This window comes from Pipistrellus kuhlii, unplaced genomic scaffold (assembly GCF_014108245.1).
Source record: "Pipistrellus kuhlii isolate mPipKuh1 unplaced genomic scaffold, mPipKuh1.p scaffold_m20_p_7, whole genome shotgun sequence".
Taxonomy (NCBI): Eukaryota; Metazoa; Chordata; class Mammalia; order Chiroptera; family Vespertilionidae; genus Pipistrellus; species Pipistrellus kuhlii.
In genome coordinates, this window is record NW_023425573.1 from 31,256,165 (window position 1) to 31,272,903 (window position 16,739).

A 16,739-nucleotide genomic window follows, 5' to 3' on the forward strand; every position below is an offset into this window, starting at 1 on the left:
GGTCATTGTGTGGCCTGAAGTAGGACCCAGCTGGCAGAACCTGAGAGGGAGGGAAGGGAAAAATTTGACCGTGGGCTGTTCATAAGGGTTTTGTCCAAAAAATGCTGGCTAGAGTAGTGAGAGCCAACCTTTATTGAGTCGTCACTATGTACCAGACACCAAGTAGTTGTGGCTTTCCCGCCCCCCCCCCCCCTTTATAACAAAGTTTTATTGTCAATTATTTATCTTAATAGTTTCAGAAAGAGGTAGCTCAGTCCAACATGATGGACAGTTGGCCAATCGAGAAAAGCAAGTGTTCTGAATGCTAAGGATTTAATTTGAATGCTTTTAATACTTAGCCATCGAACACTACAAACATCGTCCAGAATAAAATGCATCACCTCCCTCCGTACCACTTTAATACCTACCTCACTTCAATATGGAAATGTCGTCATTAAATATGATTCCCAGAGGAACAAGTTCTCCAGAGAGCACAGCCAAGAGGACAGTCCACAAAAAGAAAAACTGAAAACAAATCTCTTTACGATCACCTACTAGTCTAAGGAAACAAAAACCTTCCAATGTACTAAGAGATCAGTCCCGTTACAAATGCACTAATAGGTCAATGTGAAGAGGTTCTGGTGTCATCAGTGAGAAGGCCGGCCATGGACAAGATAACAAGCAGGTGCGGGGCCCCCGGCCCAGCGCTGTGTTCTCCCCCCGCAGGCACACACAAGAGCCCACGTTCCCCCTTCCCTCCGCGCTCAGCTGCCCGCCGCTGGGCCAGACTGCGGGCTGTCTGACCCACCGCAGGAAGCTGCCTTTTCGGAAGGGAGCTGGACCAAGCCACAGTGAGGTCTGAGGTCAGATGGAACCAGATCCTCAATGTCCACCAGCTGGGAGTCTGAGACTTTTCCCACCATCACGGAACCCACGGGGGATGTTTCGCTCGGATCTCACACAGGCGGATCCCACGCACCTGTGCGCCGGCGAGTGGGCCTCTCTAAGCACCTGCGCCCCCTCAGATGGCTCTCAGCGCGGAGCTCAGAGCACCAACCACAGCCGCCGGGCAGCAGGGGCGGCGGTGACTGCACCACAGGTGGGACTTCCGGCGGCCGCAGCCTAGGTCTATCTAATGAAATCCTCCAAGGATTGCTCATTTAGGCCTCATAACAACCCTGCAGGATGATTATCCTCATTTACTGATGTGGGAACGGAAGCTGAGCAAAGGTGAGGAACCTGTACAATGTCACACTGAAAGGCCGCAGCAGCTACGACTTAAATCTGGCTCAGAGCTGTGTTCTCACCAGGACAGTGTTTCTCAGATCTCTCAGATGGGAATGTGCTTTTTTTATTTTTATTTTTTTTATTTCTATCCAAGAGCTGTAAAACTGTTTTGCACTAATTTAACTGCAGGTCGGGGAGCAGAAAACACAGGGCTTACATTATGCCACTTGATAGTTGGCGTTTTTCATGCCCATTACCTCATTTAATCAACACAACCAAATTGCTCAGCAGGGATTTTCTAGATTTTCATAAATGAATGAGGAAAGTGGCACAGAAGGACTGAGTGACAGTGATGGAATGAAACTACGTCCTTTGGATTTCTAGCCCGCATTTCTTCTACTGTGCATGCTTTCCCCCAAAACATTGAAAAATAGTTCCTTGGTAAATGACAGTGGGTGAGGGGATATCATGTCTATTTTCCCTGATCCTAATTTATTTCTCCATTTTCTCTCTCTCATCCTCCACACTGCAGGCGTCCTCAAACTTTTTAAAGTGGGGGCCAGATCACGGTCCCTCAGAGAGCTGGAGGGCCGGACTATATGAACTACTAATTCCTACTGTAATACCTTGGCTGCGCTCACTGCCCAAAAAACCTGGCGGGCCGGATCAGACTCCTCTGCGGGCCGCATGTGGCCCGCGGGCAGTAGTTTGAAGACACCTGCTCCACAGCTTAATATCTACTGAATCAAATGTCTTTCCCAATCTATCTTCACTCCCCTGCTCTGCAATGTGTAAGAGACAGCATTCACATATCTGCCAATTTTGAAAATACAAGTATACCTTGGGTTTGGTTGCAGACCACTGCAATAAAGTGATTTATAATCTTTTTGCTGGTGGAGAGTCTTGCCTTTAATTTGTACAAAACAACCCACAAACAAACAAACAAAAAACAACCACACCAAAAAGCACAAAAAGCAAGCAAACAAAAGCATCTGTGAAGCACAATAAAGCGAAGTGCAGTGAATGAGCGATGCCCGTTCTCATTTTACTGGTGAGGCTCAGAGTCACACTGTATTTACTTTCAGTAAATAAATAAATAAATAAATAAATAAATAAATAAATAAATAAAGGCTGTTTTGGTTAATCCGTGAAGTGAACCCAGTGGAGTGAGATCTACTTGGAGTCTCTAACACCTGGCCGAGATTTAGTATAGAGCTCTGTGAATTTAACTGATTGATTTAATGATTTGGCTTTTATGGAAGATGAACTTATTTTCAAGATGATAACTAATACTTGAATGAAAAACCCACAATGCAGCAATGCTTGTAATAATGGAGCATTTTAGTCTTTTCTAGCATGATAGAGCCTTAAAATTATCTAGTTCAATCTCCTCAAGGCTTAAGTAATTTAACCAAGTCACAGAGAGATATCAATAGATGTGTGGAGACTAGACTATTATCTTCTTGATTCTCGGTATAGTGCTGCTTCTGCTGTGCCATACATGCCACTAGTTACACAGTCATAAGTCTTAGTCTTAATGAACATTTACTGATTCCTGGTAGGATTTGGGGGTGGGGGTGGGGAAGGATGCCGCGGCATCAAAACAATCTGGGATTTGAATCCCAGCTCTGGCACTTGTGGGCAAAATCTTTGGTATTTCCTGAGTTTGTTTCCTTAAGTGTAGAACTGTAATGATATGTACATCAAATAGCTATTGTGAATATGAAGGTAAATGAGACTGTGTGTATGATTTGATGAGCTTGGGCTCTGCCACATTACAGGCACTTTGGAAATGGTGGTTGTTTTTCTGGTATTATTAGGTTATTTGATTTTGCATCTTATAAAATTGCCCTCAAGAGTCCATTGTGGTTTTAGGAGTAGAATAACATCACAACTTACATTCTTTAGAATGGGACACAGCCTGTATTCTAGCTCTAGTCTGAAATGCTATCTTACTAGTAGATGGGAAACAGTTGTTTTTTTTCTTTTCTTAATGTAATTTTAACATAAAGCAATGCTAAAACTAATTTTGAGCCTGCTCTCTACTATATAAACTTTATACTCTATTTTGTGTACAGCTAATATAAAAGATGTCAAATGTCCCTGCAATTCCCAGAACTTAGACAATTGCTCGTTGGAAGCCTCTGTGCTTGTCCTCAGGCTGTTGCCTACCTCGGGAATGGAATGTTCTCATGTTCTGGCTGGCAAACTCCTGACCATACCATCCACAGCGAGCTCAAACATCACCTCCCTTTCTCTCATCACATTGTCCTCTGTTTCTTCTGAACTGATGGATGCTTTTATTATCATACTTACTGAATCAGATTGTAATGGCTCCATGTCTGCGTCTCCTTGGATTCTGGGAATTCCTTGAGGCCAGGGCCCATGTTTGTCTCACCTTTCTGTTTAATCAAACTCCCAACCCTACACAGCTCTCAGAAAATGAGCTGTGAGGTGGAGAAGGCTGCTGGCTAGACAGATGCTACAGGCGCCCTGGGTGAAAATGCCCTTTGCTTCATGTTGGAAGCAAATGCTTATTTTTCTCTTTGTTCTTGTGGAGGGACAGGGTGTTGTGTGGTACGGGGAGATGGGGATTTCCTGCACCTGGGATGAAGGTAGCTCAGAAGTGACATGAAGAAGAGGTTTCTGAGTATTTTGAAGAGAACATGGCAGAATCTGAACTTATGTAAACAGGCATGAAGGCGGGAGGATGGCAAGAGATAAAAAGGGGTTCCATGTTAAAGAAAAAAATGACTTTTCCTCCTGGAAATGGAAGTGAAACACCAGGTGCGAAGACGAGGGCCGCCGGAGAAGTCCCAGCGGGGGCCACTCAGGTCCTTGTCCTGAAGAGAGGAGTGACCCTTGCTGTCTGGTGACGCACCTCTCACTCCGGTCAGTGCTTCCTGAAACCGGCCGGAGCTCCGAGGCACTAACGGGAATCCTATCCCTTCACTCAGCTCCTCCGTCCTCAGGGCAGCCTGCTGATCCCTCAGGCCACCGGCAGGATTAGCAGGCCTTGAAGTGCTGCCCTGCCCCTGTGACTTCTCATCTCTGCCCAAGACTGCACTGGCAGCTTCCCTTGGCAGCTTATCACACAGCGGGACCGCAGGGCACCCTTGGGGACTGGGCCTCTTGCTGGAGGTCACAGACCTAGAGAGTGATTAGAAGGAGCAGCTGATCGTCTGTTCCTGTCACATCCAAGTCCGCGGCTTGCTGGCAAGGGAACTAAAACCATGGCCCCCGTCTGAAGGGTGGCTGACACAGCTCAGCTATCTACTGTCCTCAGTGGTAAGCCTGCAACCTTCTAGAAAAGCAGCTGGACATTGGCAGTCTATACACAACGTACAGTTGGGAGGTAGCTGTGGTGAATCCCCCAAGCCCCTCTATGTGAAATCTGTTGTAGGAATTCTGCTTTGCTTCGTCTAGTAACCTCGTCGTACCTTTGGAAGAAGAATTCCTAAAAGCGGGTACTGAGGGTGAGCACTTGCTGTGGCTCCGTGAGGGGCAGGCCACCCTGAGAGCATGTGCTGCGTGCCACCTGCATTCCTCCGGGGAACACCCAGGCGGAGGTGCTCCCAGCATGCTCTGCCAGCTGCCGTGGCCGGGCTCCCAGCTTCTGTGATCACATCTGGGCTTGGTTTTATGGCCCCTTACAGGATTTTATGTATTTGAAGGGAAGGGTGGGGAAAAGCTAGTAAATGCTCCTGTGGGCACTGGAGGGAACCGCCCTGCACAAGAAGAAAGAGAGAAATAATGACTTGCTCTCAACACGAAGCAGAGGGCATTGCTGCCAGTGATTCTGTAACATCTGTCTAGCCATCAACTGTTTCCATTTCACAGCATATTTTATGAGGGGACCTTTATTACAGGGGGAGTTGTTTCATTACTTCTTCAATCTTAAAATTAACAATAGGACCCTTCCTGCCATTCCAAATGGCTTAAAGTCTCCAGGGAACCAGCGAAGAGGAGAGCACAGCATTGCGGCCTTTTGAAAATGTGCAGCGTCCCCAGCGCTGGTTGCAGTGGGCAAGGGTTTCTGAGGCGTGATATCCTACATACCAGGAATCCGCTTTCTGTGTCAGTCTCTGGGAAATCAGTCTCTTTTCATTGACTTCCCAAAGATGGATTTGATGAGAGTTTTCATTTGAAAAGCAATACTTAAGTAGGAAAGTTAAAGGAAGATACTTTTCTAGCTTTAATTCTTCCCATCCTGAGGCATTACATAAAGGCAGACCTCAGAGATGCTGTGGGTTTGACTCCACACCCTGCAATGAAGGGACTAGTAATCTTTTTGCTGCTGGGACGGTTCAACCTTCATTGTAGCAGGTGTGACATCTGTAAAGCACAATACAATGAGGGTGTGCCTGTGTCTTTCCAAAGCCCCAAACCTCAGCGGTGTTACTCCATCTCCCTCCATGTTCCTTCCCCGTTCCACACCATTATAAAGCTACATTATGTCATATTCTAGCGTTGATTCAACAAATATTGTTAAATACCCACTATGTGCCAGGTCCTGGGGCAGAAGGATAAAACTAACTGACAGTCAACAACAGTTTGACTAGATGTCTATGCTTACCTGTCCTGTGCACAGCTTCCTCTTGGGGAGATTTTCCTAATGCCCCCCCCACCCCACCCCTTCTGTGATTGCACGCTCTGATCCTAATATGTGGCTTCCCCCTTGCTGCGGTTGATTAGATGAAGGAGAAAACTTAATCCAAGGGAAGTTAGTTCAATGACTTGAAAATAGTGGGCCATTTTTTTTTTTTTTAAATTGAGTTGATTGGGGTGACACTGGTTCATAAAACCATGCAGGTTTCAAGTGTACAACTCAACAAAACATCGTCTGCACACGGCATCTGGGCCCCTAACTTCAAAGTCTCTTTCCGTCCTCATTTCCCCCCACCTCCACCCACTCCAACCCCTTTCCCGCTGGCTATCTCCACACTGCTGTCTGTCTAAGTGATTATATATATCACTGTTTCTATCAGGCGTGTCTCACGTAAATTAGAATCAAGGCTGAAGAGTGTACTGGCGACTTAAACCCAAAGTCTCATGGAGTCAGAACCGGGAGAGCCGTTTCTGGGTTTCCTGTGCTCCCAGATTCTGAGGGCAGAGAGGGTCAGGGAAACGGCTCAGGCGAAGAGAACGGAGGGATGCACAGGGAAAGACAAAGCATGAGGCGAGGAGGATAAGAAACTTCCCGACTCTTTTTATACGTGAATTAATTTGACTAGATTTCTATTTCTGCAGCCTAGTTTACATTTCCTGTGCAGAGAACGTCCTCAGTGACTGTTTATGCCCAGGGCATTGTGTCCTCATTGCTTCGTGTGAACAGGAAGCAGATATGGGCCTGACGTCACAGAGTTTACAGAATAGTGCAAGAGGCAGATTTTACATATTCGATATTGACATAGCGTGTGTCACCACCCATTATCTATAATAATAAAAGTCTAAGTGACCATGGCAACCAAATGGATGACCGAGCAGGCTGTGTGGAGCAACCAGGTCAGCAGGGGTGTTAGTGTTAGTGAGGAATGACCAAACGACTGAGCAGCCGACTGCTTGGGGCGACCAGGTCGGCAGGGGGGTTAGTGAGGGGCAACCAAACAACCAAATAGCAGGCTGTGTGGGGCGACCAAGCCAGCAGGGGGGACAGTGAGGGGCAACCAGACCAGCAAAGGGGGCAATGAAGGGTGACCAGGATGGTGGGGGGAGGGGACAGTAAGGAGCAACCAGGTTGGCTAGGGGGCAGTTAGGGCCAACCACACCAGCGGGGGTTGGGGAGAGGTCAGTTGTGAGTGATTAGGCCAGCGGGAGGGTCAATTAGGGGCAACCAGGCTGGCGGGGTGGAGGGGGGAGCAGTTGGAGGTGACCAGGCCAGCAGAGGGGGCAGATGAGGGTGACTAGGCCAGTGGGGGGGGCAGTTAGAGGTGATCAGGCAGGCAGATGAGCAGTTAGAAGCCAGTGGTCCTGGATTGTGAGAGGGATGTCTGACTGCCGGTTTAGGCCTGATCCTCTGAGAGGTCCCAGTTTTGAGCGGGTGCAGGCTGGGCTGAGGGGACCCCTCCCCCTGCTCCCAAATTTTATGAACCAGGCCTCTAGTCTAATTTAAGAGGCAGATGGTGAAATAAATGACAAGTCAGTGTTGTAGAGTCAGAAGTAAATACAGGCTCAGGTGAAAATTTCAATGTTATTGATCATGATTAGTGGATATATGAAGACATTAGGAAAATTACTATGATATCATCATCAAGTAAAATAAATCATGCTTAATGAGAATTCAACTTTGGCTGGATTTCCCTTCATCCCTTCTTCCCTTTCTTTCTTCTTTCATTTCTTCCTTTCTTTCCCTCCATTTCTTTTCTCCTTATTGAAATCTAGCTACAATATTTATGCTAGTGCATGTATTCTAATTTGGTGCAGAGCATGCATAACAAAATAAGTGAAAATCTATAAATGTTAGAACACATATATTATTTATTCCATTGACCAAGGAATATGAAATCATTTTGTCAAGTTGCATTCAATTTTTATCTTTTATAGGTAATCTGCCACGCATTTGCAATTCTGAACTCTGTAGAATGTATTAACTTATAACAACAGACTATGGCACATGTTAAATATACCTTTCCTGAATCATACTTCCGTCTTTTGGTGAAAAATGCCTGTCTCAAATACATTACTTTTACAGGTCGTTGGGAAAGAGTGCTGAACAGCAGGACTATTATAATGTGCTAAGAGATGCACTTGTATCTCCTTGGCATGCAGAGAGCTCATGTGACACCTCTTTGATCTTTGCTGCCTTTTTAGCTGAAAGGATTTGGAAATCTTTCTGGCACTGGAAAAGACAGAACTCGGGTGGCTGATCATAGCTGGTCAGTGTTTAGCAATGGATAAGCAAGTCTTTGTTGAAATCAGTTTATTAATACCCAGTGGGCAACGTGTTGCCTTAAAGGCAAGCACACATTTTTCTCCTCTCAGAAAAGCTCCCCCCACTTTTCACCAGCAGCCAAAGGTACTTAAAAGGGGTCTGCATTTCCTTCTTCCAGTATGCCCAACGCTGAGAAATAGTACTGCCAACCTCTGAACGTGAGCAGTTTTTTTAGGTTAAGAGGAATGTTTCATGATGTAATTGATATCATGACCACTCAGCTGGACACAGGCTTTCAAAAGCTGAGTGCATATGCTGACTTGTTTCCATTTCCTTCTTGGACTAAAAGAATTCAAAGACGTGAAGAGTCTGTTGTGAAAAAAATGCGTGAATAATGCAAGGGGCTGTCACAGCTATCACAGTGTACCGATGAAGTTACTGCTTTCTCATAAAATCATGAAAAAGTTGAATTGGAAAAAATATATAACTGTCCCAAATTTATTGAGGCAGTTATAAAAGGCCACATGAGGAAAGGTTTCCCCTGAAATATATATTTTCAATACAGTCTTTTTCTCATAAGCTTCATTGTTAACGTTTAACTATGTAAGTTTAAGGTGCGTGATGTGTGGATTTGATACAGTTATGTATTGCAAAATGATGACCATTAGCTAGTGCATCATGTCACATAATTACCATTTCTTTTTTTGTGGTGCGAACACTTAAGATCTAGTCTCTTAGCAATTTTCAAGTATATAATACAGCATCTACACTAATAAAAGAGAAACATGCAAATTAACCACCACTCTGCTATGCCCACTAGCCAATCAGAGTGAGTATGCAAATCAACAAACGAAGGTGGTGGTTAATTTGCATACGCAGGCAAGAAGCGAAGACTGAAGACAGTGTACAGGAAGAGGGAGGGAAAGCGGAGAGCGAGGCGAGGGCGGCAGCGGCAGTGGGAGAGGAAGCGCAGGAAGGTGGTGGGTTAGCTGGCTTCACGCCCTTCTCTGCTTCACTCAGGCCCCGGGAAGCCCTATTCTTGCAGGAATCTTCCTGCAATGGGTCTCTAGTTGTTTACTCATCACCATACTGTACATTAGATGTAGGGAATGTATTAATCTTAGGACTGGAAGTTTGAACCCTGGATATGACTTGGGGCTAGTGATTCAAGAAAATAAGGACACAGAGAGTCCTGGCGGGCAGCAGAAGAGGGGGTCGCCTCGTTCGTTCTGTTCCCCAGGGCAGTAGAGGCAGCATTGTCAACAGTGGTGTTCAGAGTCCAATTCTGGCAGGCTGCGTTGTCTGATGTTCAAGGGGGACAGGGCAGGGGGATAAGGGGGCAGTGGGAATGCTCTCTGGACCATTTCTCTGGCTTGGTTGTGACTGCTTCTGGCTGCTCAGTGTCCAGGTCTGGGTTTCCAGCCTTCCCAGCTGCTTGGTGACATCCTGGCCAATATCTTTCGCTACATCCCCCTCTTAAGTCAAAATTGTCCTTTTTTTTTGTTCTTCTAACTTTGAGGATTGTGTCTGATAATACATATATCGGTAAAATAAGCTCTCTTTGCACATGTATGATGTATGGGACTCGATGGTTCACTACATTGGACCCATTTGTACAATTTCAGCCACTGCCGTGTTGTGTGCTTGCTGCAGTGGGATCAGAGGGAAGAAGTTACACAGCCAGGAAGCAGAAAGGGAAGCAACCGGCCTCCAAATGCAGGAGTCCTAACACACGGCATACACCAGACATAGAATTGTTCTGAACGTCGTTAAACGTTACATAGATATAATGAATGATGCTGGTACACTGTTGTGTGAAAATAGTGTTTCTATATTGCTTGATTGACTCAGTTTGGTGATAAATGGGGTGAGGTTACTGGGGATGTTCTAGAGAAAAAGGTGTTTGAGGATGAATTACCTGTGAAGATACTGGGCCTCCTTTCCCACAAAATGTGGGCCAACCTCAGGCTTGCTCTTTCACACTCATTATCTCACATGCTGTGCACAGCAGTCCAGACAAGAATTATTCTGACTCTGTGGTGAGCATGCAGAGGGTTGTCACCAAAAAAATGAGTGCACATTAGGCACATGACTAATATGTGGTGCAGTATGGATTCAAGACCATCCTTCTGACCCTCAGCCTAGTTTTCTGGCCACCGTGCAGGAACCCGATACACTATTCTCACTGGGTTCTTCACTTTAAAAATCTGGGTCTTTTTCTGAGATATTAACTGATCTGTTTCCACTAAAACTACTCACAAAATGTTTTCTGCTCACTGTCGACCATTTCTCAAATTCCGTGTTGTTTTGAGATGACAGACAAAACCAAAGATGTTGACATTCCCAGGCTGCTGCAGAGCAGAGCCACAGCCTACACAACCTCGCTACTTTCTGAATCCTGAATGGACCGATTCTCCTAGATCCAAGAGTGTCCTCTGCAGATCGAGTGGAGAAAAGTGCCTTCTTTGCCAAGGAAGAATAACCAAATGTTCCCAAGGCTTCAAATGCTGTGGGTACATATGAGGACACACGAACGTCCATGCCCAAGTTACAGTCACCATTTCCCCCACATACTCCAACCCTCTGAAAAATGTTCCTTCCCTCCTTCCCAAAGAGTATTGGTGCATTTACGGGGTACAGACACCATTCATTCTGGCTCTCTCACACAAAAGGCGCAGCCAGACTAGGCTGTTCTGAGCTCCCTGCCCCTCCTCCAAAGCTGCAGACCTGCACCAACCACCAGGACTAGTGCCAGAACAGCTGGCCAGTCTCCTGTGTAAGGAGGAGGGACACTTCACCCTTCCTCTGGGGGATGCTCATCAGAGAATGGTGGCAAGGGCTGTCCTGCAGCAGGCTTACTGGACCCCAACCATGTGGAGTTCAGTAAAGCAGCTCTTTGAGTTTGCATTTAGAGCTTTTTGGCTTCCGGAGTACCCATGGGCCACCTTTGCAGAAACCACGACTCCTCACTAACTCTAGGGCCCAGCAGCTGAACCCCTCAGAATAAACTTTCTCTTTGAGACTCCACAATTTTCTTTTGTATTTTGGTCCTCACTGAATCCCTTCTTTAGCTCTGCCCCTGTTCCAACAGACATGGCATGTGTCTGGATACCAAATGCAGCAGAGTTTGTGGTCTTTGCCCAGGAGGCTCCTTGGCCCTCAGAGAAGTCAGCGGCTGGAAATGGGCCACAGGGCGATGTTTTCCTTAGGAGTACCCAAGAAGCTCGTTTGAACTTTAGCTCAGGTTATCTCCCTGCTCCATCCTGAGAACCACGAATCACATTCAAACCGGAGCATAAGAAACTCTAGTCAAACTAGTAATATTTTTTTTTTTAAATATATTTTATTGATTTTGTACAGAGAGAAAGGGAGAGAGATAGAGAGTTAGAAACATCGATGAGACAGAGTCATCGATTGGCTGCCTCTTGCACACCCCCTACTGGGGATATGCCCGCAACCAAGGTACATGCCCTTGACCGGAATCGAACCTGGGACCCTTCAGTCCCCAAGCCGACGCTCTATCCATTGAGCCAAACCGGTCCCGGCCAAACTAGTAATATTTTGATGCTTTATGTACTAAATACATTCTCAGGAAAAACTTGGCTTTAAAAGTTATTTCTCATTTAAACAACAACAACAAAAACCCTAATACACAAGAAGAGGCAGTAAATCCAAGTGTCCATCAATGATAAATGCATAAACAAAATGCGGTAGATACACACTGTTTATCCAGCATTTAAAATCAAGGACATTTTGACACGTGATGAATCTTGAAGACATGATGCTAAGTGAAATAAGCCAGCTTCAAAAGAACAAATATTATATGATTCTTCATAAATGAGATTCTTAGAGTACTCATAATGGTGGTTGTTAGGGACTAGAAGTGTGTGTGTGTGTGTGTGTGTGTGTGTGTGTGTGTGTGAAGGGAATGAGGAGTAATGTCTAATGGGGACAAAGTTTCAGCTGGGGAAGATGAATAAGTTCTGGGAATGGATGTTGTTGATCTTTGCACGGCAATAGGAATGTAGTTAATGCCAAAGAATTTCATGTAAACCCTCTTACATCTCCTGCTTTGACTCTAATGTATAAAATAAGCTGCAAAACTGCCACTCTCTGGAGCGTTTTGTCAATTCCTGGCAATTGTTATCAGTTTGGCTCAAATAAGTTCATAAAAATTCTCCGTAGGTTTGGACGTTTTTTACGTAGACACAAGGTATTGGGGGGAAGGGAAGCGGGATGAGATGGCAGAGCCTGAACTGCATGTATTTGTTTGCTCACTGGGGTCTTGGGCGGTGGGAAATTAGCATAACTTCCTTCTCTCACAGTCAGATCTCCCAGCCTCCCAGTGGGGTTTCTCTTTGAAATAAGAGTTGTGTGTGTGGAAAGGATTCAGGAGCAAGGCTTAGAAGCCAAGAAGAAAAGCAACCAGCCTACTTCCCATCCAAAGTGTAACCAAATACAGCTGTAACTTTAGACTGAGGTGCTTGAGAAATGACTTTTATTATTATTATTTTTTTTAAGAAGCAAGTGTATATTGCTAAAGGTGGCTTAGGAAACCCACTGTGATGATCTAGTGCAATATATGATGAAAAGTTTAACAAGTTAGTTGTTTTTTTTTTCTCCTTAGGAAAAGAAATTTCTCAACTAATAACTTTTTTAAAAGGTAAAATGATTACATATCCCCTTAGAAATACAAACCAAGAGATATCCTAATACCCATAGGGTACAGTATACTTACAACCGGTTCCCATTTTCTTCTGTATTAGCTATTTTCAAGTTTGAGCAGTTACTAAGGAAGTTAAACTTCTTTTGTGCTTTGTCTACCTGAAGGAGCTCAGCTGAAACAAATATGCAATAACTCAAAGGAACATATCTTCTGGTGCTGGCAGTAGTCACATAAACTTGTGGGGAAACAATGAGTCACATGATGCATTACTAAATAGCTGCTGCTGAGCAATAACTTGTTTTGTATACTCGCTACCGCTTTGTAAGAGCAGTTTGCGTCTGCAACGTCGTAGGGGGCACATAATCAACTGTGAACTGACATGAAGATAAAAGACACACTTGACATTGAGTTCGTGAAAAGTTATAAGGGATGGGATTTCCCATGAGCAAAGTAGACCAACAATAAGAAGTTGTATTTTATTAGTTTGAATAGGAAAAAGTTAGGTGGCTTAACTAGGAAACACAGGATGGGGTAAAAGTAGGTTTATAATTGTTCATATGGAAAAATAATAAATAAGTAATAATACAAGAATAAACTGTGTAGGTTTATAGTTGTTTGTATCAAAAAATAATACAATAATTAATAAATAATACTACTAGAACAAACTGTTTTGTGTAATCAATACTATAAGCCTACTTTTGCCCCACCCTGTGGTTTAGTTTAATTGGTGTATTGATTCAATATTTTTTTAATGAGCCTGGGGATTGGGGAGAGGTTTATTCAAGGATCTGAATAATGACCACACCATGTCTTTCTTTTAGCTCATTCAAGAAAAATCCAACAATTATTCTTTAATTAGTGACCTTTAATAAAAGAAAGATAAGAAGAAACAATATTATTTTTCTGAATCCAATTTATTAAAAGAGTGCTTACTGAAGTCACTATATTTTGTGGATTTGTGCCAAATTCTTTCTGTTCAAGTCAGTCTCTACACCTCAGATCCAGATGTGGTGGTGTTCCTCCTCCTTTCCTGTAGGGCCGTCTCCAGCCTATGACCTGACCAAGAGTGGATGGATTGAGATGAGACCTGTAAGATGTACTCCTCATCTGGACACTACAGAAGGTTCCAGTTTAATCGTTTTAAATTCTTGAGAATTCTTGTGCATCTCCAGCGCAGGGTTTGACATGTGGTAGGAGTGATCATCGGTTCTTGCCGTCACCAGAGCCGTGACTCTAGAAGGAAAGGGAACAATTCTCTAGACTAATTTTGTCATAGGACCCATTTGTCTGAAAAGGGAGAGATGTACAAGTAGAAATTCAGGATTCCAGTCTTAAATACACACAGAAGCAGCTCTGAGTCAACCTTTCAACAGTCTGCCTCTCTTTCGTTCATGGTCCTTGCTCTGAGTGCTGTGAATGTGGCTACAATCATAGGGGGGCTTTTTGTGAGCCAGAGAACAGACTAGAAACACCAGAAGCTGCAGAATGAGTAACTAAAGGGTCAGTCTCAAGTTGAGGCGCATGTCACCTGATGCTAAAAAAAAATGCTGCCTCCTAGATCCATCATGAACAAATTAGGCAGAGCTTCATAAAGTGGGAGAAAACCTCACAAACCAAATTAAAGAAAATTAAAGAATAAAAAGAGAGTCTCCTTCTGTGAGACCTGCATGCTGAACCTTTAGTAGATACACATGTCTGCTCTGCGTGCTGTTTTCTAGAATGTCCCGCAGCTTAAATAAAATGGGGAAATGGATTCAGTATTAGTTCCTTTCTATATTTTTCATGCACAGCATCTAGGCTGTCTGTCATGTATGAGGTTGAACCCCAATCTTCTATCGCTGGAAAAAAGCATTTCCACACGTATTTCTTTAAAGCACTCTTCTTAAGAGCCAGCATTTTACAGAGAGGATATTACACTAGCAACATCTCACTCCGAGGTCCTTAGTGGAGGTGACCACATTTCCTCTTTTGTTATTAAACTAGGGAGGGAGCCCGAGATGGATAAAACAAGAAGGAACTGGATGCCAAGACAAATTTCCCTGTTCCCTGAGCTCTCCGGCCAAGGAACGTGGGTTGACGGATTGGCTCCCCTTTTGCTGGGCATATAAAGGCACAGTGTGGAATTCCTGCACTTCGGGAATCTGAAGCTGTCTTCCAGGTGCATGGAGAGTACATTGAGGCAGCCATTCAGTGCCTTTTTGTCATGTTTCAGGTGATGGGTGGCTCAGTGCCCTAGAGTTTGTGTGAAGTCAGAAAGACCCCGGGAGGTCTAGGAGATCAAAACCTGCCCGTTCAATGGTCCCCACCTGAAACCCGGGGAGGCGGCTGTGACTCAGCTTCCATGTCATCAGCCACATTGATTGAATTTGGGCTTAAAAAAGTATAAATGCATAAAAATATTCATAATAAAATTTTTCTTTTGGAGTAATATGGTAGTCTGCTAATTGATTTATATGATAGTCTCTCCTCATGTAATTTACTTAAATGATTTTTCCATGTTATAAAATAATACTTGTTTATTGAAGGAAACATATTTATTGAAGAAAATCATGTTTATTCAGAAAAAATACAAATAAGAAGCACAAATATTAAAATACCCCAAATTCCATCTTTATTAACATTTTATCTAGATATAAACATATAGATATAGATATACATATAGAACATTCTAGAACTATATATATATTTATACCTGCAAATATATCTCCATCTACCTATACATCCATCTATTGATAGATTGACCTATTGATCTACCTCAGTATCAATATCTATACACACTTCTGTGAAATCATACCGTAAACACTATTTGATAACTTTTTGTTTGTTTGTTTATTTATTTATTTATTCATTTATTTATTTTAAAATACATTTTATTGATTTTTACACAGAGAGGAAGGGAGAGAGATAGTTAGAACAGCGTTTTTCAACCGCTGTTTCGCGGCACACTAGTGTGCCGCGAGATGTTGCCTGGTGTGCCGAAGGTGCAGACAAGACAAGAATTTTATAATTTTTCACTATTTTGTTTACTTAATATTTCATAATAAAGTAATTATAAAATACTTTCTTTGTGTTTATTTGATTCCTATTCAAGAGAATTACTTTATATATAGTCAATATAGGCACAGAGTTAAATTTTTTAACATTTTCTAATGGTGGTGTGCCTCGTGATTTTTTTCATGAAACAAGTGTGCCTTTGCCCAAAAAAGGTTGAAAAACACTGAGTTAGAAACATTGATGAGAGAGAGTCATCGATCAGCTGCCTCTTGCACACCCCCTACTGGGGATATGCCTGCAACCAAGGTACATGCCCTTGACCGGAATCGAACCCGGGACCCTTCAGTCCCCAAGCCGACGCTCTATCCATTGAGCCAAACCGGTCCCGGCTATTTGATAACTTTTTAAAACTAAACATATTATGAACACTTTTGCATCTCATTTTCTCCTACTAATGAATAGTCCCCTAAATTATTTTAAATAACCTTGCGCTTAATATTTCATATAGCATATTTTTACTTAGTTCCCTGGTGTTTATTAGGAGAAACTCACAGAGGTGGATTTTTGAGTCAAAATTGTAAGGCTTCTGCTCTTGAACGACACTGACTTCCAGATGGCCGGCTTCTTTTCCTGCTTCCCCCAGCAGCTAGGGGGCCTGCCTCCCTGCCTCTTCACCACGCACGCGTGTAGCTCTCATAGGCCATTCTTTATCTGAACAGCCCAAGGGCCACTCAGATGCCCTCTTAACAGTGTCTTCCGTATTAGGCAGGGGAGTGAAAAGGGTTGTTGTGTTTGGTTTAGTGAAGAATATTCAATATTTGGCTGAAGTAGAAAGCTAAGATTAGGTCAAGCAAAGACCAAGAATAGACGCCTGGTCTGTTGACTTCCCAGTTATGTTTTTTACTCTTAGCTATTTTGCCAAAATTTCACTTAACTACATATTCAAAGAACTGTTATTTTAGTTAAAAATTCCATGGTTCGTTTTGTAATATTGTTCAAAAT

General features: G+C 43.6%; 1 protein-coding gene across 1 annotated transcript; it reads left to right on the top strand.

Moving 5' to 3' along the window:
- The first annotated feature begins 919 nt into the window (after positions 1-919).
- Positions 920-15,093, top strand: CUZD1 (CUB and zona pellucida like domains 1). The gene is given in 6 exon segments (XM_045575484.1): positions 920-1,078; positions 13,619-13,782; positions 13,784-13,812; positions 13,815-14,001; positions 14,003-14,127; positions 14,130-15,093. Coding segments are annotated over 6 exon segments (771 nt in total). The 3' UTR covers positions 14,237-15,093.
- Positions 15,094-16,739: the final 1,646 nt, after the last annotated feature.